The 23,789-nt window shown below is 36.6% G+C and overlaps 1 protein-coding gene across 8 annotated transcripts in view; it reads right to left on the reverse strand.

Annotated features, from left to right (window-relative positions):
• The window catches only part of CADPS2 (calcium dependent secretion activator 2), a 315,891-nt gene that overhangs the window by 31,844 nt on the left and 260,258 nt on the right, over window positions 1–23,789 (reverse strand). For 6 of the 8 annotated variants that reach the window (XR_010608797.1, XM_065663295.1, XM_065662857.1 and 3 more), the window contains 7 exons: window positions 18,419–18,560; window positions 11,288–11,443; window positions 9,633–9,780; window positions 8,641–8,655; window positions 4,742–4,816; window positions 1,236–1,319; window positions 1,091–1,123 (listed from right to left, as the gene is read on the reverse strand). Coding sequence is in view for 7 of the 8 variants with exons in the window: in XM_065663295.1 (XP_065519367.1) it covers window positions 1,091–1,123; window positions 1,236–1,319; window positions 4,742–4,816; window positions 8,641–8,655; window positions 9,633–9,780; window positions 11,288–11,443; window positions 18,419–18,560 (653 nt within the window). In the remaining variant the exon portion in view is untranslated. Of the gene's footprint in view, window positions 1–1,090; window positions 1,124–1,235; window positions 1,320–4,741; window positions 4,817–8,640; window positions 8,656–9,632; window positions 9,781–11,287; window positions 11,444–18,169; window positions 18,290–18,418; window positions 18,561–23,789 lie in introns of all 8 variants that reach the window. The other 2 variants (XM_065663382.1, XM_065662937.1) reach the window with 2 other exon arrangements.

Below are 23,789 nucleotides of genomic sequence, written 5' to 3' on the forward strand. Positions count from 1 at the left end.
CTGGATTTTATATGAGGTAATTCTTTTGAATGCAAAATTGAGTCTTTTTCTTTTTTCTGTAAAAAACAAGAGCATTTATAGAATTCAACAAAAAGTCCACACATAACCAAATAAGAAAATATCCTGAAATCATTATCTGAACAGAAATGTTATTACTCACTATTTATGAATAGCTTGACTATAAAGATAGCAAAGTAACAAATTATGGAAATGGAGTTTTTTTTGCTTTTATTTAGTATGCATAGTTTTTTTTTTTTAATAACTTATTTAGACTTGGAAGTATTATATTTTTAAGTACAGAACTGATGAAAGGATTTCTGGCCACCATTCTTCTATATTTGTAAGTTTATTTCTTGTAAGGTCATTAACATAAAAATGTTAGTAATTTTTTTTTGCCATGCATGGAAAATAAGTTTGTTTTAGAATCACATTAAAAAAAGATGAGAACACAAACTTGCAAAAACAGAAAGGATATTTATGGACAGTGATAACGACAGTATTTAGTAACTTCTTCCTTGCTTTTTAAAAGACATTCTACTATGATACTCAAATAAAAATATCCTAACAGCTGGATTTTGCTTTTATATATAAAAGAGCTCCAACAACTACCTTTTCCAGTTTTCATTTATACCACACAAACATTGCATAAACAATGGTAAATCAGAGACTTAGCAAGAAAGGGATTAAAAAGTAAGATTGAGTCCTGAAGTCAGAAATCAATAGATAATGGATATTTGAGTACAATGTTTCTACTTGTTGCTTATCCTGTGCATTTGAACAATTTAGCCAAATGATGGAAAGACCTCTACAAAAGAGTATCTAAGTTACAATGCTTACTCTTCTACAACTGAAAAAGTGCATTGAGAATAACCTTTCTAAGCTTTGCTTTGAGACTTACTCATTGCTTGAGGGAAATGAAATGCCCTCTGAGGTTTGTAGTGGCTGTTTAAATACTCAGCGTAAAGCTATAACGAACCTCTGTAGGAAAGCAGAATGTCAACAGTAAAAAAATGTGAGCTAACAAACTCCCATTTTTTATTTAATTATTATGAACACTAGGAAAAAAATGAATTAAAAGGCTTGTACTTACAGGAACGTCAACGTATTTTGCAGCTGCTTTCACCTTTAGAAAATTAAAAATAATACACAGTAAGTACTTTTTACTGCAGATTGTGCACAATTTCAGAATTATGCACAGAAAGAAAACCAGAACTGTTGTGATTCCAAATACTTACAGTGAACGAAACTAATGATGAGAAGAAAGTGCCTTCATCGTACCTTGACAACTTAGACAGCACACCTTCTAACACTGACACAACCTGGGGGAAAAGCAGAGAGTGAAATCTAAATACACAATATGAAAATATTTAGAACGAGAATGTGAGTTTTTCTTCCTCATATTATCATTGTTCAGCAGAGCAATGCAAACTGTAAACTTGATCACTTACTCCATCTCACAAAGTGCTGAAATCAAGGATAACATTCTTTTTGCAGCTTCACCTATTGATCGGACTGATGGAAATCATTCAATCACTGCTGAAATAGAAACCCAACCTCAAAGTTCTCCTGAGGTGGGGCTGCTACCCAACACCAATTTGCTGCCTCTAGAACATGTGGTTAAACATAGGAGTGTGTGTACCCAGCATGTATTTTGGGTAGAAAACATATGTTGTTTTCTAGGACCTCAGTTTCTAAGATCACAGCTTCAAAGATGATGGAGCACAAATGTTAAAGGTGGTGATCTCGATATCACATTTCTCTGATCTTTGCTATTGAACAGAAACCCAACTCTGATTTCACCCAACAGTATAATAACACTAGAGTTTTCTGTCAACACCATGTGTTGTTGAACTACTACAACATGGCTAAGAAGGGGCAAAAAAATGTATGCCCCAGTCTCTGGTATGGTGAGGTTTCTCTCCCCTGTACTCTCACCTGTGATTCTCTAGGTAAAGTAAGCCCTCAGCAACTGATATGAGAAGGTTTCTTTGCCAAAATTTATTTCCGACAAAAAAACCCCACCTTACTAACTGCACTAAGTATAGCCTTAATGTTAAAACTCCCACAAATCAGCCTTAAAGCAAACAAATGCCCTTCTCATGTCCCTCTGTGATGTTACGATGCTCGAGTAATTAATGGTATATAACATAAAATATGTCAGCCATTGTGTTCACGCACATTTGTTTTACACATATGAATTGCTTTCCATTTTATATACAGATTGTTTTAAAAGTCATCTCTTGTTCCCAACACAGTCATTCCCACAATTACGGGTATCATTTTATGAGTGTGAGGACAGAACAAAATTCCATCTGGCATGCTGTTAATGGGCACTGTAACAGTGTCACAACAGTGTCACCTCCAGAGGAACTGAGATCATCACTTTACAATAAGCCCTGCTCTTAACAGTTCAAGGAGCAGGAGCAAGTGCAAACTGACATTTGTCATTTATCAATCTAACCTGTCATATTTACAGTGATTAATTAAGACATCAGTACATAGGTGCCTATCAAGGAATAAAACCATATCATGAGAGAGTGGCAGTTGTTTCTGCAGCCTATGCACGGTATAATTACAGTCCTTTTATTAGACCCAATACCAGCTTTCTGCTTTGCTGTTGCGTGTCTTTGAGATGCTGCTGATCATACTTTAAACTCATTTTATGTGACTGGCAAGGATTCTTTCTGCAGAACAGTGTTGAATCTAATTGTGCGAAGATCTGCTATGGAAATGGCTGATCTCACAAACAACATGGTGTCTACAGTGCCAAGAAATAGTTCCATACAAGTGGGATGCAAAAGAACAGAGAGAAAAACAGTGCAGTGTCAAGGATGCCAATTTAAACGAAGCTGAAAACTTGTTTTCTGAGATCTCAGTGTACAGACACGTGAAGCTCTAAAAGCATGTCTGTGTATACCTCACATTCTCTGAATTGGTTACCCTGAGACACACTGTGCTTTGTTTTGCTGTTTTGTGCTATTCCTGTGATCTGATAAATGTTTTAGCTTGGTAAGTCTTGTGTGCAAAATACACAGTATAGTCTTTACCAAGTAAAATCTCACTGAAGTGAAAGTGATCTTTTCATTTTCATAGATGAATTGCAGCTAAAAAGAATGATTGAAACACATTCCACTGGAACACAGAAGAAATAACACAGAGGCAAAGGTTAAAACATAATGAAAATATATTAGATGAAAATGACCACACATGAATATCATGCACACTGGTGTGCATTTTTCCTGGCCAAAATCACAAATGAAACATCAGCCTTCCTCCATACCCTCAGAGGCTTTCAGCCTTGAAACAGAAGCAATCAGGATGTCATTGGCATTTCACATCCCATGTGAGGAGTGGCTAGTTAAGCTTCTAATGATCAGCCAATCACACAGAATATTTGCTTCATATTTCAAGATTTCAACCTCTGGTAATAGTATATGTAACAACTAATGAGGAATATCCCTCTGTATTGACAGCAGTTGTCTCTGAATTTCTTGTATATATATCCAGGAGAAATATTACTATTTTCTCCCTTCTTCTATAATCTCAGATATTAAGCAAGATAATTAGACGGTTCGCTTTTGTTAAATTCCATTTTCTTCCTCTTCAATACACTAAAACCAGAATTTGACAGGTTAGTTTGGAGCGATGACAGGTGGCATGTAAAATGCAAAACTATCGACTTGAACCATTTGTAGTTATTTTTACATCAAAACTTCCCTTTAGAGAAAAAATGTGTCATTTCTACACATTTATCAGTAAGTGGTCACATTTTGCTTAAACTTCTACAATGATTCTACAAAGCCTTCCTCTTCAACTCCTGTGCAAGCATGGTGGGTGTCAATCCAAAAGGAGATTCCTACTCCCCCACCCCCTGCCAGCAAGCTGTGACAAGTGAAAACGAAGGCCTGATGAAAATGTGACCAGAGTTGTATTTTTGCCACTAACGCACAAATTGTGAAAGTATGGCTTATTTCTCCTAGTTGAAAATAAGATATTTCTGGGTAGTTTGCAATGCATAGATAACAAAACTTCTTATGAAGTCTTTTTTTTTGTGTCATTATTTGCTGTGTCCCTCAAACTATTAGGGACTGAAAGCTTTTTTTTTTTATATCAAGCACTTAAGACTTTTACTGGAATAGAGGCACTACAGTAACACAAGACATTGTTTAAGTTTTCTTCACTTATTCTCCAAGTGCCTATATCATATCAAAACATATTTTCTTTTTAACCTACAAAGTCAATTTCAAGAAATAACGACTGACAAAATATTTTTAAATTAAATGATTTGTGGACCAAAATCTCATTACAAAACTATACCAACACTCTGGATGTTGTCTGCCTCTAAATACAAAATTTAAATACTCCTGCGTGATACGAAGAAAGTTTTCATGTGAAAAATTAAACAAAAAATAAAACACCCATACTACTTAAGATAATATTGATATATTAAAACCTACCAGTTCTACTAGCTGCTTGCAGTTCTTATATATAAGAAAAATACAGAAGACAAACTTATTTGGTATTCTGTGCAGGTTGCACAGAAATTGTTTACCTAATGGGTTGTAAAATTTAATTTTGCAAATTCAATATTGTTTGCATGACTATTATTTGCAAATTATGCTGTTTCCCCCACAATCTCATTGTGTATAGGACATTTGTGATATTGAAAGACATTTCAGAAGTTCAATAATTAGAGATATATTTTCTGCTTCATTATAAATTAAAATCTAAATGGGTTTACCTTTGAAACAAGAAGTGAAATAATTTCTTTAACAGTTTCTTCAACCAAGTCATCTATTTTTGAATGATATTGTTGCTGTATTTGAAAAGAGAAAGAAGCATTAGCATGTATCTGAACACACACTTTTGTCATAAGTCATAAATGATGCAAAGCTGATAACCCTGCCAGATCAGATTTACTTAAAATTATCATTTTGAACATCAGAAGAACAAGCCCTTGAAAACGATCCACCCAATCAAGACTTCCTTACATTCTCTGTTGAAAATTTTCCCATGTACACTGTTGAGTTAAGCAGCTAATGGGGTTATTATTTAGATGAATTGAGTTCTTATTCTTATTCAGGAGAAGGAATGTGAAGGATACTTTTTGTCTTCTCCTATATAATTAAGGTGGCCATGTATTTTTTTCTAAAGGGTTGGTTTAGCTGGAGAAGCAAAAAGACTAGAATAAGATTTAATTAATACAGCATTTCATGTCTGACAACTCTCATTCATAAGTTATTTTAAATGTCCTCTAGAAATAAAATGAGCTCAAATTGTTCATCCTAAAAGAGCCTTTCTGTTAGCACAGTAAGCTGCAGTTTATACAAATCTTACAATATGCTCAAGCAAGGGCAAAATTAAAATTTCATCAACAAAGCAGAATAGATGGTAACAAATTAATAGGCCATAAAAGGCATAATAAAACAGACTTCATTCTCCATAGGCTTTTTCTTTAGCTTTTTTCATAAAGAAGGTGTCTTTAAGTAAATGCTTTTAAAATGAATCTGAAAGACTTTAGATAATACTACAGAGTTCCTTACTGAAATTAACAGGAACTAGGAATCCCATTCTGTCAAGGAAACACATCAATTTAAACAGTAATTCTTCCTTTAGAAACATTTATCTGACAGCAAAGATTGTCCCCAATAGCCACTTCACAGAAAATGTGACTTGTAAAGACTAACCCTACCTTCATAGTTCAAGGCTACTTGGAACAGCTAACAGGATAATGCTTGGAGTAAAAGTACTGAGGTCAGTATAAACATTAGCCTAACTTAGCAGCTGCCAGCTGAATAGTTTTCAGAGCTTTAAGTTTTTAAAGGATATTTTTCATCTGTCCCAGAGTTGCCATACAAACCAAAACATTAAAGTTGATCTCCTTATTATATTTAGGAATGATTTTATAAACAGTGTACCTCCTGAACCTGTGCTTAAATTAAGAGAGAATAAAATTGTGAAATGTGTTTGCCCACACATATGTATCTGCCACAGGTACCAACATCAAATGTGTTAATTTTTTAATTTTAATTTCTTTTGAAGTTTAAAAAACACTTGGAAAATGTGAATACACATCTCAGATAAGCAGCAGCAAACATCCTGGAACAGTGAAAGAGTGTATGTGAAATACACCAAAGAAACTTTACACAATTTCAGATATATTTTATTTTAACCATATTAATGTCTTGACCAATATAATATGCTCTTGAACTACTAAGGACTTAAATCACTCCAAATTACCTGTGACATCTCTTGCTCACACATTTTTCAGAAGGCAACAGTATCTTATTCTAAAAACAATAAGTAATCTTTCTCCTACAGATGCATGTTGATACTATGCATATTTCTACGATACATCAAAAATCACAGTTGTCCCTCCAGTAAGTGTCTGCAACTTCACCTCCACAGCACATTAAATGGATGGATCTATGTATGCTCTAAGATCAGTTCCTTTTTTTTTTTTCTCCCTCATCACAAGGCAAATATAATTTTGTAGGAATTGAATATAATCAGTAACTTCACTGCATGACCAAGAAAAACTAAATCAAATTATTACAAAATCACAAGCTAACAAAATTAATAATGTTTTAGTTTTTCAAATCTGATTTTTTTTCTCAAGATTTATTTTGCAGTCTGTGAGATCATAATTTTTTTAACCCACTCCTCAGCTCATGAATTCCACTAAAACAGCCACACCCAAAAACCTTCAGATCCTCAGGGAAGGTTATTTGACTCCAGAAGACACAATTTGAGAAGATGGCAAATACAGTAGAATTAACAGTAAAATTGTATGAGCTGACAAGGTTGTATGCACAATCCTGAAACAAGCACTTGCAGGTGATGTAAACACTCCTCCTTTTCTCCTTGCTTGGTGAAAGCAGACAAATCCCCACCTCTTTTCCAAACACATGGATAGCTTCTTTTAGTTTTTAAGATGACATCCAGAAGGCAAGGAGGGGAGCCCTCCCGAATGGTAGACTTCTTAGCAACTCTTAATGAGAGTGGACTTAACTGGAAGACATTTTGGAGCATGGTGAGGGGGGCATGAAGTAACAGGAAAACCTGGGGATTCTATCTAATTTGAGCTTTAAACCCAAGGTGCTATGATTGCTAGCCATGACCAGAATTCCCTAATTACATAAGTAAGAATTCCCTTCTATCTGACAACACAGGGTGAAAACTTCCACATCTGACTACTTGAACAAGGTAGAAAACTGATCACAGCTCTGTAGAGGGAATGGAAGGAGCATGCTGTATTGAAGATGTTTGAGTTTAACAATCTCACTAAATAACACCTTCCATCACTTGCAGATTAAGTTCTAGAAACTGTCAGGTGGATATTCAGTGTTGAGTTTTATGTGAACAAACGTGCCTTTTAAAAAATGTTAACTTAGGCCTTAGCGAATGCTTTTTTTGACTGGCAGAAAGACCATTTTTGATGCTAAAATGAAGATGAAGGAGGTTGAGGGAAAGAAAGTCAATATGGGAAAGTTTTCACGATCAAGTGGCTAAGTAGGAATTACCAGAATTGCCAGAGCTGCTGTAGAGCCAGAGCTGCAAATGTTTATGCTATATGATCTGACTGCTTTGACAGATGGCCAGATTCCAGAAGTGTCTCACCCAACAAAACTTGAAGCATTTTAAGCAACCATATCAGCTACAAGCAACTGAAAAGCCTATTTTTTTGTAACCTTCAAAAAAATCCTCAGAAATGGAAGAAACTGATAGACAAGAATTGAAGTTTTATGTGAAAGAAGGAAGTTTCCACATTTCCTGATATTTTTAATATGTGAAGAATTTGAGATTCCTTTGGTTTATTAGATGAATCTGAATGAAGATTAATTTGGGGCCATTGAAAAAAGTATGTATTTCATCCCAGATGTGCTAAATTGTCAAATGAATCACTGGATTCAGAGTAATGGTCAGACCCAGTAGGGAATAAAGGCTGTATTTCTGTTTTGGCGTTGTGAAGAGTGTATGATGGAGTTTGAAAGTCCAGAGAATGGGAGGATTTCAGAAGAGAATCTGGTGAAGACTGGCAGTCCAAAAGGTTACTGAACTTTGGCTTTTATAGTAATGCTACAAAATGCTGAACTTCTGCTTTGAGGGGACTGGCTAACAGCACAGGAGGCATTACCCAGATCAGGCAAGAGGAATGGCATGGCTGGGGGAATGAGGCTATACCACCTGTCTGCAGTCTTTATGGAGGTACTGGTATTGCGTGTCCACAAAGCAGGGTGTGCATGGGTGTGTTTGCAGGTTACTGCTTGGACACTTAAGTATAAGATGGCAGCATCAGCCTCAGCCAGAGTTGCTAGTTGTGGTTTACTTCTGATGAGCCTGAAACAAATTCTTTTGCCTCACTGAGAGGTGAAAGGGTTCAAAACTTTATGATCCAGTAAGACAGGACACTGGGTCTGAAAAGCACAAAAGAGAAGAATTCATACAGACCCTTCCTAGAAAATGAACAAGGAAAGAACTGAGAAGGTGATGATCAGTCTGTAGCAACGGTAGGCAGTAAAGTAATTCTGAGGGCTCAGCTTACAAGTTAACATGAAAACCAGTATTACCATTTAAAATAAAAAGTGGATGTTAAAAGAAAAAAAGTAGGTTAAAAAACAACAACAAAAAGACACTTACCCATTGGCTAGCAAACTGGTTCATGTCACGGAAAACCAAAAGGAAAAATAAAGATGACAGACAGGGTAGAACAGGAAATTGATGAATGTCTCATTGAATTGAAAAAAAAAAAAAAAAAAGACAATTACATTGAATACACTACCTTAGAAAGCTGAGTCAATAAAATGGAGAGCACGGTAAAGAAATGGAAAAATCAACAAAAACAATGTGACCACATAATGTAAACATGAAACTGACTAAAGCTGACATAATTTTTGCTGCCAGATTCTGACTAATGTTTTTACCCTCTATCCAAAACCAAATGAAACAAAATTACACTGCTAATGCAGTAGCACAGCAAGAACAGTTTTAATTTTATGCTGGTGATCTCAGCATATGTAGTATGCCTTTTTCACTTCACAGATTATTCCTGCCGAGAGTGACAACATGGGAAGGACATAGTCAGTGAAGTCTATATATCCTTCAAAAGCTCCACTCCATGACAGTACTGGCAGCAGACTACTGCCAAAATTGTCCCTGTCCTTGGAGACCAAATAAAGAGATCCCATTAAATTACCTGATTATTTCTTTCCTCTGTTTTCAGCATGTACACAGGTATGAATGCTGGACATATGAGCCACTGAAAAACAAACCCTCTTCACTTACAACGTGGCTGCAAAGGACAATGGCTCTATTTTACTATTACAAGAGTCCTGAAAATGGCTGTTTCTCTGCTGCAACCCAAGAAAAAATCCCAGAGGGGTTGTGAGTCAAGAAATCCTCTGAATGCTCAAGACTCACAGGTCAAAGCAAATAAATTACAGAAGCATCTGAAGATGAAGGGTTGTGTCTTGTGTGATGCTTCTAGGGAGCTGTCTATGCATGCTCCTGTACAAGCACAGCTGCGTGACACATTTCAGTTAGTTTGAAATTAATCTATAAAGGACTGTCTGCAGTGTAAGGTGTTTCATACTAACCAAACACAAGAATTAAACATACAAAATTCCACTTACCTCTTGCCCCCCATCCAGTATGCAGAGTTTAGCTGTCTGTTTTTTGGCATCAACTAAGACATTAAACATCGTACACAGAGAAGAAGGGATCCGCAAGTCTGTTGTTTTGTTCATCTTTTGCAGCTTGAGTTCAAATGCAATTCTTGTCCTGTTTATTAAAACACAATCCATCCTATCAGTTTCTCTGATAAGTCTGACCAACCAGTGTACAAACTTATGAACCTTACTGAACATGTTGGCTTACAATGTCCACGCACATAAGAGTACCTTAGAAAATTTTGCATGTGCAGAATATCCACCAATTCAACAAACAATTGCATTGGTGGCAATCTCAAGGCTGCACTGCTTCAGCTAATTCAGCTGAATAATAATAGTATCTTATTGACTACTATGTAACAGTATTCTTCCTTGTATGAAGACTTAAGAACAATTTAAAGCAGTGAAAATGCCCATTTTCCAACCTTTCTATGTTAAAAATAAGTTTATCATACCAAATAGCTGCTTCTAAGAAATATTATTAAAAAATGCTCTTCTGTTTTTAATACAGAAGTGAATTTTAGTGAAGAAAACGAGTTTATTATTAAGCAAATATTAATATGTACTTGAAAAGTAAAATGTATCGGGCGATACATAATACAAAATCCCTCTTTTCTTCTCACACAGGTGCAAATAAGGAGCAATGCTACTGAAATAAATAATAATAGTTCAGAATACATAAATATAAAAGTAATGTTTTATTTCTACCCTTATTATTAAATGTGGGTACCAGAAACTGACAAAACGTTTTAAGGAGATAAGAAAGAAGCATCCCACTTCCATCTTAATAAGTCTTATAAAACATGTCAGTATAACAATAAGAGTTACAATGGAATAGTTCCATCATTCTTTTCTGAGTCACTGCTGTCTAATACAATCCATCCTGTGGATATAATGTACTTTCTTTTTAACTGACGTACAGTATGTTTGACCATACTAAACATACTTAGTGTATAAACACTAGTATGTTATGCATTAACTCTAAAATCTTAATACATTTTATGTATTGACACTAGGATCATTGTACAATACTAATTAAGCCTTCATTTACTGCCATCAGAACCTTCTTATTCTCTACAAAAGCAAGCAGCAAAGATGTCAGGATTGGTATCACAGACCAAAATCCAATCCACAAAGAGGTTGGAACTAGATGATCTTAAGGTCCTTTCCAACCCTAACTATTCTATGATTCTATGATTCTATATTTTTTAGATACGCTACTCTAAAATAGTGACAAATTAAGTAGTATTATTAACTGAATATAAATAATAAGATAGTAATGGAGAAAGGAAATGTACAAAATGAAAAAGGAGTTCTTCTAGCAGATTTCTGAGATTTGTTAGTACTTACCACAAATATGGAATAGAAAATACATTTGGTTAGTCACTTTCAATGGTCTATTCACAACATGTGCAGAAATTCTCCTTGGTAATTCCCAGACGTTGCCAAATTGCTGATTGCCAGATGTTGGGAAATACATACAAGTCATGATCTCTTTACGGCTGCCCTGATTCCCATGTCAGGATTCTGGTATAGGTGTACCTCTGTGAGCCAGTATGGCTACTCCTATGTTAATTTTCAAATGTCTCCAAATTTTTAATTTATCATTTCAACTGTACCTTTTAACACAGGCTTCTATCATGTCAGTGGCCATGAGTTTAAGTCTTTGCTCTAAATGGCTGGCAAATTCTGGTTCTGGCCAGTGAAGATCAAAAACAAACATCTGTAGAGCATCCAGTTTCCAGAAAAGGTCTTCTGACGTAGCTGAGCCATTGCTATAAGAAGCAAAACAAAAGAAAGCCCCCAAGAAACAGAAGATAAATGTATAGGTGTCTATCCCAGTTGGCATAGAATTATCTAAGATACTAAAATTTCCTATCACACCATCTTCCTCCTTTACTTCACTGTATCTCATAGCACAGTTGCTCTTATTTGATTGTGAAAATGGTCATGGAAGATTTAAAATAATTCCCACTAGGATGAAAAAGTGAAGTTTTCTCATCTGTTAGCTGAGAAACATGACAGACTAGGGAGGTAAATGGGATGCTGAGGAACACAGAAAATGAAGTAGCTCAAATTTTGTATCAAGACAGGAAAAATAAAGGGTAGAGGAATTATTAATTAGCAAGGACCTTCTCAAAACAGTAAAGATTTTGCACATACATTTTCTTGCCTTCATAACTCTGGTAGATAAGCCTACCAAAGAAATGAGGATGCTAGTAGAAAGAGAAGAACAGAAACTATTTAAAGAAATTCGTGCACAAACAAAATGGGGGATTAATACGGCTCTGTCATCTCAGATTGTCTATGTAAAGTTCTTCCACCTGAATCAATTGCTGAATTAAAAAAAAAAATGCTTGTGATAAGATAGAACAATTTAAGGCTAATTTTAGCAGTAGTCACAGTTACACTTCAACTGTCACCATGTTTCATGATGTGTTGCATTGCAATTCCTGGGTTATTGGTTGTGCTGCACAGCATGGCATTCCAGGATATTAGTGACACAAGCAACCAAAACTCAGCCTGGTGGTCCCAGTTCAGATCACACTAGTTGAAACATGTTACTACTGACTTTTTTTCTTCTGCTTCATGACAAAAGAACATACTTATCAAAGTGTTAAGTGACCCCAGCTCTTATGGAAGAAGCCAGTGAGTGTTGAGCGTGCTCAGGAGAGAGCAAGATCTGATTAAAAAGAAAGAAACAAACAAAGAAAAAATACAAAAGGCCGCTAATATCTGACCACCTAATGCACCCCTCAGACAGCAGCCCCACCACCGGTTCACGCCAGGTTAGCTGAGCCAGCAGGTGGTGAAGTGAAGCAAAGCACACAGCTCATGTTCAGGGCTCTGAAGAGGCAGAACGGATGCAGCAGCAGTACTGCTTTGGTCTCACAGCACCCCAAGAGCTTCCAAACCCACCCAACTGCCCCCTTGCCCTGCTGCCTTAATGCCAACCTCAGCCATCGCTGTCTTCTGCGATGCTGTGTGAATGCTGAAAGCAGCTGCCAAGCCAGGTGAAGGGACAGCCAGCAAGGGCTGGGCAGTGGGTGATGAGGTGGAAGCTGGGGTGCCTGCCTAAGGAAAAGGCTGGCTCCGAGTGACTGACCCTGAATTCGGCTTTGGTTTTAAATGGTGCAAGTTTTGATATCTTCATCATGCATAGCAAGAAATTTCAGTTTTAGACTGGCATTTTTGATACCATGCATATTTTCCACTCTTATTTTAAGTATAATTGTTAATTTTACATTTTACTGTGCTCCTGGAAGAAAACACCAGCAACAGGAAAAAATCCCATGGGAATGCTAAGTTTACAACTTGCACAGGGACATTACCTGTTAAGGTTGGACCTGAACAGGGACCGCTTTTATACATCACCAAGTTTAATTAAGAAATAAAAACAACAAACCACCAAAACTTCTCAGAAATTTTATAATACTGTTAGACTGTTTCTTAAGTTATATGATAAGCAAATACTGACGATTTCATTACATCTGCTCTGTACACTAGCAGTGAGTGATGTTGCAGATGCTGTGTTACGCATGTTATTTGATTCAAAAGTGACTAAGTCAATTTTTGAGAGGACTGGTGTAAAAGAAAGCAATATACAGGAACAGAAATGGGGACAATCTCAGTATATATATATATATTGCAGTTGATAAGAACACAGAAAACCATACGTTCTCAAGAAACAGAACTAACATTTTTTCATCATCAGATCAAACAATTTAACTATTGTTTTATTCTTCCATATTTTTTCTTTTTTTGCCTAATGGAATTCCAAATGACATTCTTTAGGACTCAGGAGGACTAATGTGGTCTCAGTAACATCAGTGTATTCTTATGCATGTTCACTCCCTGGTAGCCACCTAATTTGGTTTCATTAGACTACCAAATAAAGTTTCACAATTATAATAAATGTAATAATAGACACAGGTTCATGAAACACTCATTCATTCTTTTCATATTATTTTGATCTCCCATTCTTCATTTTTTTATTCAGCATTGTCCTATGACTGAATTTGACTGGCATATTGTACTAATAAGATGGGGAAGGAAAATAAGTGCTACAACAAAAACTAATTGATCCTATTTCACACATCCAGACACAAATATCTAAGTTGTTTGTTAAATGCTGCATAAAACTGTGCTTTCAATCACCTTGTTATTGCTATTTGTACCAGATACTTGTTTTATTTGATTTTTAGGATTTTCTTATCAGCACATACCTTGATACCCTGAAGAGGTTATACAGTCTAAAGATTTGCACAGTCTACCAATTTGCTTTCCCTACTAGGAGCTGGAAATGTCACTTCAGGGTTCATACTACATAAAGTGTAACCCGAAGAAGAGCTGAACTCAGTTTTTACCTCCTTCTGGCAGCAGAAGGGATTCCTGCATTTAAATACAACCACCAGCATTTGAATCTACATTCATAATTCCAGAACCACTTTTTTTTTTGGTGAAAGGACAAGACACATTATTGGCTACTGAAAAGTTTTTATTTGGACATGTATGGTAAAACTACTTCAGTTTAATGAATGGAATAATATAGCTCTACCAGGAAATGGAATTGGTACTCTTTCTTTAAAAACTGTATTCTGTATACTTATCTATATTTTTAAAATTAAGCACAAATTCTACTGTTTTGCTGGTCAAAACTTACACCATCAGCACTAGCTCCTTGTGCAAAAGGTACTGTCTGGTTTTGCTCTCTTTTTAATCAGGTCATGGCAGTTAGAGAATGTTTCCAATGATTAAAAGAGGAAAATATTATGCTCATCCTAATTACTTTTTTAATGGCAATTTAACTATGTATTTGGTCACACTCTGACTGGGAGAATGGACCAGGTAGCTCCAGAGGTTTATTTTAAGCTGAATTATTTTACGGCCAAATGCCTTGCATCATACTGAATACCGCAAAAATAAAGTCCAAGACGTAATATTTCTCCAAGACCCAATATTTCTCCAAGATCCTGCAGAATATTAAACCTAGGAACTGCATACAGCCTCCTAAGCAATTCACTTATCCACTGACAGATGAGACAGCTCCCCCCTAGGCTTGCCAGGTACCTAACCAGTAGCAATTAGTCAAGCAATCCACTAATAAAGCACTCTGGCTGCGAGATCAGCACAAACACAACTCCAGAGAATATACTTAATATATCAGTTCTTGCCTAGATGTGAAACTCCATAGAGTAGCTTGGGATATGAAAACACAGGAGTAATATTAAATATCTAAGGACATTCTCAAACAGCCACAAGATTCAAATCCAGCTGGCTTACATTCTTGTGGAATCTACTAAGGGCAATGATGGTGATTTTATAAATTACAGCAACTACATATTTTTTAAGGTTATTACTGAGTTACAACCCATTAGTGTTTTGTGAGGAGGGTTTACAAAACAGGGCACCAGCTCCATGTTCTTTGTGAGCCCCCAGCTTGTGAGCTCCAGTTCTACTTCCTTTATGCTGCCTCAAGATGTGTATTCAGGTCTCAGAAAGTCAACTGAGAATTTGTTCAACAGAAGAGTATTTCCAGTAAGTACAGTGAACGGCTCTTGGTCCCACCTCTCTATTTTCCACCACCAGATGAGGGGGAAGGATAGAGCAGAACTTCGGCAACTAACAGCAATGTATGGTCCCTCAAAGATAACAGGGACAGACCTATGTCATAGTTACTCTACTTAGTTCAACGGTGAGGCAATCTGAGCATCACACAATCAAAACATGTTTCTTGAGCCTTCTTCCTGCATGTTAGTATTTTTGGAAGAAAAGAAATTTGGCCCACAGTATACGTGTCTTCCAGAATGCTAAAAAAACTAGCTGTGCTCTAATCTCCTTATTCTAAAGAAAGCAGGTCAACTAAATTGCACTATTCCATCAGTACTATGGCTACACTTTTAAATACGCACTGTTAAAACACACACCGTGGCCTCCTACCACTTTCCTGGATAAAACAGTCACAGCAACATATGTGGTGCTACAGATGAAAGCCCCACAAGACAGTGCTGAAACATGGCCTCCTGACACACTCAGCATGCATGAACACAAAAAAATGGTCCAGAACGAGAGCTCAGACACATTCAAACCAGACCCTTTCATATCACAATCACTGTCACTTCTCCAGCTGGTCCCTGTTGTCACTTATGATAGTTGAGCTATAGCAGGAAGAATAGACCTAAGACACATTTACCTTCACGTTGCCTGTTCTGGTTGGAAAACAAGAAAGGACTATTCTCCTGTAAGCATGTATCTTATTTCATGTTTCCCCAGCCTGATGTTTTAGACTGGCATCACATAGCAACAGACAACCTCGGGTCTGTATCTACAATACTTTTGGCCAGTGAATCTATGTCATGGCTGCACTGAAAATACTATTACTATATAAATTAAATCATAAAAAATTAAAATCAGTCAAGACTCGAACTTAAAAGCCAGGTCCAGAAGAGGCGGAGAAATTAAAATACAAAATGGAAAAAGAAATCAATTTAAAGTAGTACATCTGAATTAACGAATAAGTACAGAAAAAAACATCCTCATTCTGGCTTATTAGAAGCTTTTACAGAATATTCAAACTTTTTTTGCCTTTAAGGATATTGTCTTCAGCCAAATAGAACAGTAATGAACACTGCTCTGCATGTCTAGCCAATGTGTCCTCTGAGTTGTCCTCTCCAGAGACCAATCAAGAATATCAGACTACCCCTCATAACATTGTCCCCTTTTCATATGTCCCTTTCCAGTGCCCAATAATAAAAGATGAAGCCAAAAAAATTCAAAATGAGGTAATGATCTTCCTAAGTGCTGTTATAAGCAGCATATATTTACTGCTCAAAAACCTGTGATGAAGGGGAAAACAAAATTACAGAATAAAAAAATATAAACTATCTTCTCTAGTAACATTCAACAGAATTTTCACAACTTTTAATTGAAAGAAGGGAAAATCTATTTTCATCAATAAAGAACACAAAGAAGTGCCTAACTATGAATATATTTTCACCTCTTTCTCTTCAGCAAAAGGTCTTAGGTAGGCACGTAGCAGCTCTGTTAAATATGAATAGATTTAAACATGAATCTAAGAGCATGAACATGAACATTAGTAAAGTTTGGAGAATATGGAATCTCTTTTTATCGCAGACAAAATAGACACAATCTCGGCATTATTGATAAACAATTAATTGTAACTCAGTTGGCTCACAGACTGCTTTTTCTCATTCGTTTTGCCTGTAGATTCTTCATCAGGCAAACCTAGCATTATAATACTGAACAAGTACCCGAAGTACCAAAGTCAAGGATTAAGAGGAATTCTGTGAAATTTTAGGGGAATTCCCAGCAGAACAACAATCATAATGCTCAACAGACAAGTGCCAGAAGTCTGGGAGAATACAAATTATCAACTCCCTTTCTACAAGGAGTCACATGGGAAAGATGAGGGGTAACAGGTGCAAGTTACTCCTGGGGAGATTCCAAGAGGAAAATTTTTCACAATAAGAACAATCAGCCATTGGAATAATCTTCCCAGGTAAGTGGTGGATTCCTTAATATTGGACACATTGAAGATTCAGCTGAACAGGGTACTGGGCCATCTTGTGTAGACTGTGTTTTAGCCAAAAAGATTGAACCAGATGATCCAAGGTCCCTTCCAACCTTGTATTTTGTGATTCTATGAACTCTTGCAGTAAGTAAGATCTGCATCCTTGCTAGGAGTCTTTCACTCCATCATAAAACTTGAGAAGACAGTACTAGAAATCATATCAAGCTTTGCATCTTGAACGTGTGTTTTTTCATATTCATCCTTTCCTTATGCAACTTTAGCTAAAATAAGTTTCTTGTTGAGCCTTTCTCTAATGCATATGAATGTGCTGTCACACAAAAATCTTGCCTGTAACTATGGGAATATTCCCACAGAACAGGGCATGTCTGTTCTATTTATTATATCTTTTTTTAAGAAAAGAGCACTGAAATGTTGGGGGGAGAAATCAGAAAGAAACACATAGTTTTCAAACAGACAAAGAAATGGATGTACTTCTATTCTGGGTACTTATTAACCTTTTACTATTTTCCTGTAACATGGATATTTAATCTAATGGCAATATTTGCTATCAATGATTTTCAGAAGCAATATACGGTAAGTTAACTAAACCCATGTGAAAATATGGGCTTCCTCACTTTATAAAACCACAATCTAAAATCAATTATCCAAAAGGTTCCCCACTGCTTATTAATTCAACAGAGTCATAGCTTGTTTAGGGCATTAAACACCATTCATACTATGACAGACCTTTGCCAAGTTGATTTTGTAAGCTATCAGGTTTAAGACTGCTACATTTTAATGTACCAGAAAGCGCAACTCACTAACAGTCCATGCTTGGCTTACTTCCAAGAAACAATAATTTCCAACTAAGAGATCATAAACACCATGCAATCCAAATACAGCTGCACAGAACACTAGCAAGGCCATGCAGAGCTGACATACAGTCAGAAGGTTACTGAAGAATACACACGTGGAGTCATACAAAGAAGTCATCCAGGTTGGTGTAGTAAAGCTAGGTATTTGTGGAAGATTAACAGGCAAACTTGGAACTTTTGGAAGAGCTACATTAGGAAGACTGTTGGTGATGCTCCTGTGAAGAAATAAACAATGTAGGAATACAATAAAAAATAGAATATTTAGAGGACAACGGGGGAGAACACCTGATTAGACAGAAAGGTGTAGGCAGGTGCTTTGTTCAGATCTTGTAGAAAGCACTTACTTGACGGGTTGCCACGATTCTTGTTCAAGACCTCTGTGAATGGACTGGGCAATTGATGATTCCATGAGATCAATGTAGCGGATGACCATGGGAACAAAAATTTCTTGCAAGTGCTTGTGGAACTTTCCATTGCACAAAAATGCTTTGAAAACAAAGCACAAATAAAAAAATGTCAGGCCTTTCCCTACTTTATTTTACTACAGGAAAAAAGTATTCCTTAAAATATTTTAACACACAAAAGCATTATAAGACCAAGATCCCACTTGTGTCGGAAATACAGTTCAGAAAAGACAAATGTAGTGCTTCGTAAGGACGCTGCAGTACATTTTAAACTGTTACTGTAACAAAAACTAGGCACATACAGAAGTTCTTTGCTGAACCAGAACACTTTTGCATCTTTGCTGAATCTAAACCTTAGTGATTTTGCTCAATACTTAGACACCAAGACAGAATAAAAAACCCCAAACAAACCAAACAGCATTTGAATGTCATTCAATTATTTTTATTCTCCTTATGCTAAGAAGAACAAAGGTTACAGTAAAACATTGCAGCTGCACTGGGCCACGTGCAAAAATATAGATGTATACAGCATTTCTTCCAGATTGCTTAATGGAAAAAGGCAATATGTGACATGTCTGGGGGAGGAAGAACAGTTTACCCATCTGCTCTGTGTTCCTGGGAGCTGGCAAAGTCCTGAATCACTGCCTGTAGCTACCAAGAAGACATGTCTTAATGTTCTTATGCACGTCCACACACAAAAAATCTTGAAGGCCAGAGCTCATCACCAGAACCGTGGCTTTTTCCATCCTGACATGTGCTCAAATCTCATTAAAGGCACCATGAACAAAAGTACCTATCAGGCAGTCTATGCTCATGTGAAACATCCTCAGCCAAGTTTGACTCTCCTCTGCCCTCTCAACTGTCTTGCAAAATTTTAAAGGAGCGAACTCTACCCTTCTCTTCTGGAAGTTTGCTAATTCTTCGGTGTGATTATTTCCAATTTACAGCAATTTTAATTTTACAACTATTTAAAGCAAGTCCTGAAAACTAGTTGCCTAAAGCGCTCAGGAAAGCTGACAACATGAAACACACACAGAGGTGTTCTCTTGGTTTTCTAAAGAAATGGAGCTGATTGGTGAGTTTAATACAAATATGAAGCACGTTAGTCAAGAAAAGTAAATTTGCTATAAGCATTAGAAAATTACCTGCTTCACATATGGGATTTACTGCATGAAAAACTATATATACAATGCAAACTGAAGATGCTCAAAACCTGAAAATTAGTTTGCCACCACCACTGCTTGTCCCTGCACACCCTGAAATGTTCTCCTAGTGAATCCTAACTCTTAGCACACTTATGTCCTGTCCCACCAAGGGAATATATCAGTTTCATGTTTTGAATGTGTCTATGTTCACCCATTAATCCAGCACTATTATTAGGACCTATTAGAATATTCCCATGTGTACATGGAAATCATAAAGGCAAGCTGAGTTGAAGAGAGAAATTTTCATGATTTTGGCAGCCCTTCTTTTCTCCCACCCATATTTTATTGTTTTAAATTCTCTCATGGGTTTCTCCTCCCACATATTCCTTCATCCAGGCTTCTAATTTGATTTGGATGGGTACCACAACTGCATTTTCAGGCTTCCTCCCCTTCCTAAGAAGAAAATCCTGGGTCGTGCAGCTCAAAATGGAAACCAGCTCACAAAATTACAATCCATCTTCCGCTACTGGTACAACTCATGTATAACCCATCATAAACATAATTTCAGTAACTTCCAGAAACTCCTTTGCCTTCCATTCTTGAATGATGTTCACCACAAACTGAACCTGGGAGAGATGGAGACTGCTGGAGAAACGCTTCATGAAGTTTCTGTTCCCTATTGTTACTTGTATTGCAAGGAAGTTGCTGAGTGTCTGGACGCTAATATTTTTTTTTCTTGAATATAATGATGTTAAAGCAAACACTATTTTATTGAAAACTTCCTTGCAGAGTGATGAGAAATTATGTATCAATCGCTTTTACCTAAGGAGGCAATACTAATACGATCAGCTCACTTTGATTTTTTTTTCACCTGCCTCTCTCTTGATAAGAATTTCTAAGCTTTTCATTGATTTCAACCATATTACACACAGGGGTGGAGATACCAGATATATGAAGATCATGAAAACAGGCAGCTAGGCAGCAGGTAGAGATTATTAGGGTTTCCACTGAGAAAAAGGCATCAGCATAGGCTCATCTCTTATTAAACACTTGAGAATCTACCCTTGAGAGCACCTGTGAGTCCATTACAAACATGCTCCATTATTTACACTGCTCCTAGAACTACTTGTTAACGAGCTAGCTCTGGCATAATTATATCTATATCAGGCACTCAAAACAGTGTTATTTTTCTGTATTTATATCTTAAACCTGCAGCTTCTGTGACCAGCAATAATAATAACTTAGAAGGATTTGGATAGTAACAAAAAGGTTTCACAGTAAACAGCTGATGAACGTTGCCTTTGAGAAATAAAAGGCTGGTCTAAAGCTACACAATAGGCTGATTTTTCAAGGCAACTTTGAGCTTAAAACCAGGAATACGACTGTGTCAATTAAGTCAATATTGCTTCTTTATAGCGAGTCAGTGCAGGACTGTCATTAATTAGGCAATCACAGTTACTGGAAGGGATGATCTTGTAGTTTACTGTTTTCTGACCACACTGCAGAAATGCTCTGCTACAAGCCCTATTCTGGGAATTACAGTAATAAAGCCTCATGTGCAGGAGGGAAACTCTTGTTATTCCAAAGTCAGAATGAAATTTAAAGAAATCACATGAAATAAAAGCTGTTAAAAAGCTGAATCATTTTCCTAAGATCCTGACACCAGTCTTTGCAGGGAAGTGAAACTTTTCCAATATGATGCCAAAACTCTTAATATGACTGCAGCTCCATTGATATCCCTTTGTACGTGGGCACATGGGAGTGCTGTCTCAGATCAACAACTCAGTGAGCATTCTGTTTTCCCAGGGCGGAGGACATGGCAGCTCTGATTTACCCATTTGGAGATCTCTGTCAAGGATTACTGCAGGGCAGGGAAAGAACTCAAAGCACAGGCGTAAGTGATATAGCTGAGTATCATCAGCAGACTCATGGCACTCTACTCTATGATTAGAATTGATCTTGCCGAAAGGTACCACCTGTGCATCAAAGCAGATGGGAAATGAGATCCTTGAGGAAATGCCACACTTCAAATCCCTCAACTGCCACTTGTCTTCAAAGCTATGTAGCTTAATTCTCCATTGTCTTGTAGATACAGACACCCCACACCCTCTTCATATGAGCCATCTCATACTCACACAAACAGCAACAAAATGAAAGCCTATGCCAGGGCAAGCTGATGCATAGACAATATTAATGGAAAACAGATTACAGGAACAGAAACAGATTCCCAGATGAAACTTTCTTGAAATATTCAAGTTGAAGATTAAAGTTATTAAATTTTTACATATTATGTAGCTGAAATAGAATAAAATATGACAAGAAAAAAATTAGAGATGAAAATACAGTCTATTAATACAGCACTGGAATGAGGTTTCTCCTCTAATAGTAAAAAAAGAATCTACTGTGCTTGTGTACAGCAGAAACTGTGGGTTTATTTTGCTTTTACTTAGAGAGGCACAGCTTAGGAGTTATCCTGGAGTCAGTATGTTATGCTGTCCTCAAGAACTTCTAGGAAAAATGACAGGTTAACATGAGTCTCTTTCCCACTGACAAAATTATCACTTTGGCAGACAGTCTATAATTATCCTGCTCTCCATATGATCCTTGGGAAGGCGCCACTTGGATTTTCTGGCATATTCTTAAATCTGAAATAAAACCAGTAAATTTCAAAAAAAGAAATTTCCTTGGGGCTCCATATTCTATTCACAGCAGTTGAAAATAATCCAATAACCTGTAAAAAGAAATTTTACATTTCCATTAATTTCCTGTTTATATTACATTTGGCCTCCATAGAGCATTTATTATTCAGTTACTTAAATTGTGGTGAAAATTGGAAGTATCTCAGCTTATATACAAAATGTGTATTTTTACATACAAGATACTTTAAAAGTGAATTTTACAGATTTTTTTATTTATGTGGAAGCAAGCAGAAAATTTATTTCATCTTTACAAGACAAAGTGAGTGACGTGAACATCTTATTGCATGGTTTTCTTGTGCCTAAAATCCCCATCCAGTCAAAATGTTACTGGCTATTCTGGTAAGCAGTAATGCAGCTTGAGTTAGCTGTCAGTATCAGTAACCAAAACATGTAGCTCTTATAAGAAGATAGGTTATGATTTTAAAGCAGGTCCTAATAGCTGAAGCAAAAATTGTAAGCCCCTGATCTATGAAGATTCCCACTGCAATTAGAGAGAAGTGTAAGGTTTAATGAGAGGTATCGGTGTGGGTATAACGTTTGTCCTGACTACCTTAAATCCAAATTGCTTTCAATCTCTACACTGTAGTTAAGATAGGGGCTATGATGTCATAAATTTGTGTATGAAAGTGGTAACAGGCTGTAACAAAGCAAGAAAGTGATGCTGTGTTTGGTGGTATTTGCCACTCTGCTACTAGCAACACCAGTAGTGGAAAAAACCTATCAGAGAATTCCTGTTTGAAATCAATAGTCATGATAATGGCAATGGCTTTCAAGAGGCTAATACTCAACTTGCTGCTTTTCCTAAATCAGTTTTATCAGACTGCCTACAGGTGTATCACGGCTGAATTATAGCAGGTACACGGACATTTCACTGAGTAATACCTGATGGAAAACAGTATTATGAGTTAACTTATAATACTCGTAGTTTTGACTGATTCATGCCAATGCAGTAATGCAATAATGCTGGGCAACAGCACAGTACATAGTGTCAGGAAGTGATACTTGAAAAGAACACTTGGCAAGGAAAGGTGCAGAATATTGAATAGACAATTGAAAAACCTCTGAAATAAGCCAAATATATAGATGCTTCATGTAACTAAGCATTTGCCACCATAAGATCTCTCCAACACTGTCTTAAATGGAGAGGAATTAATACATCTGTGTTGAGGCACTGAAAACCTGATTAATCCGAATAATTAAACAACCAGAGAAAGAAAATTTCCCTCTAGAGCAGGCCCCTTCATAACATAATTTACAGGCTCTGAGGACAAAAAGTAGCATGGTCATCACAGAAAATAAGACACAATCCTGGGACAACCATGTGCTTCCATCTACGAATATCCAATTCTGGAAAAAAAAAAATCACTAGCATAAAGATATACTGGGTACTGTTATCACTGTACAATCTGCAAAGCTTTACATAGGGATAATTGTGTATGAACAACAGAAACTTTGGTCATCATTAAA

This window comes from Lathamus discolor, chromosome 1, assembly GCF_037157495.1.
Source record: "Lathamus discolor isolate bLatDis1 chromosome 1, bLatDis1.hap1, whole genome shotgun sequence".
Classification (NCBI taxonomy): Eukaryota; Metazoa; Chordata; class Aves; order Psittaciformes; family Psittacidae; genus Lathamus; species Lathamus discolor.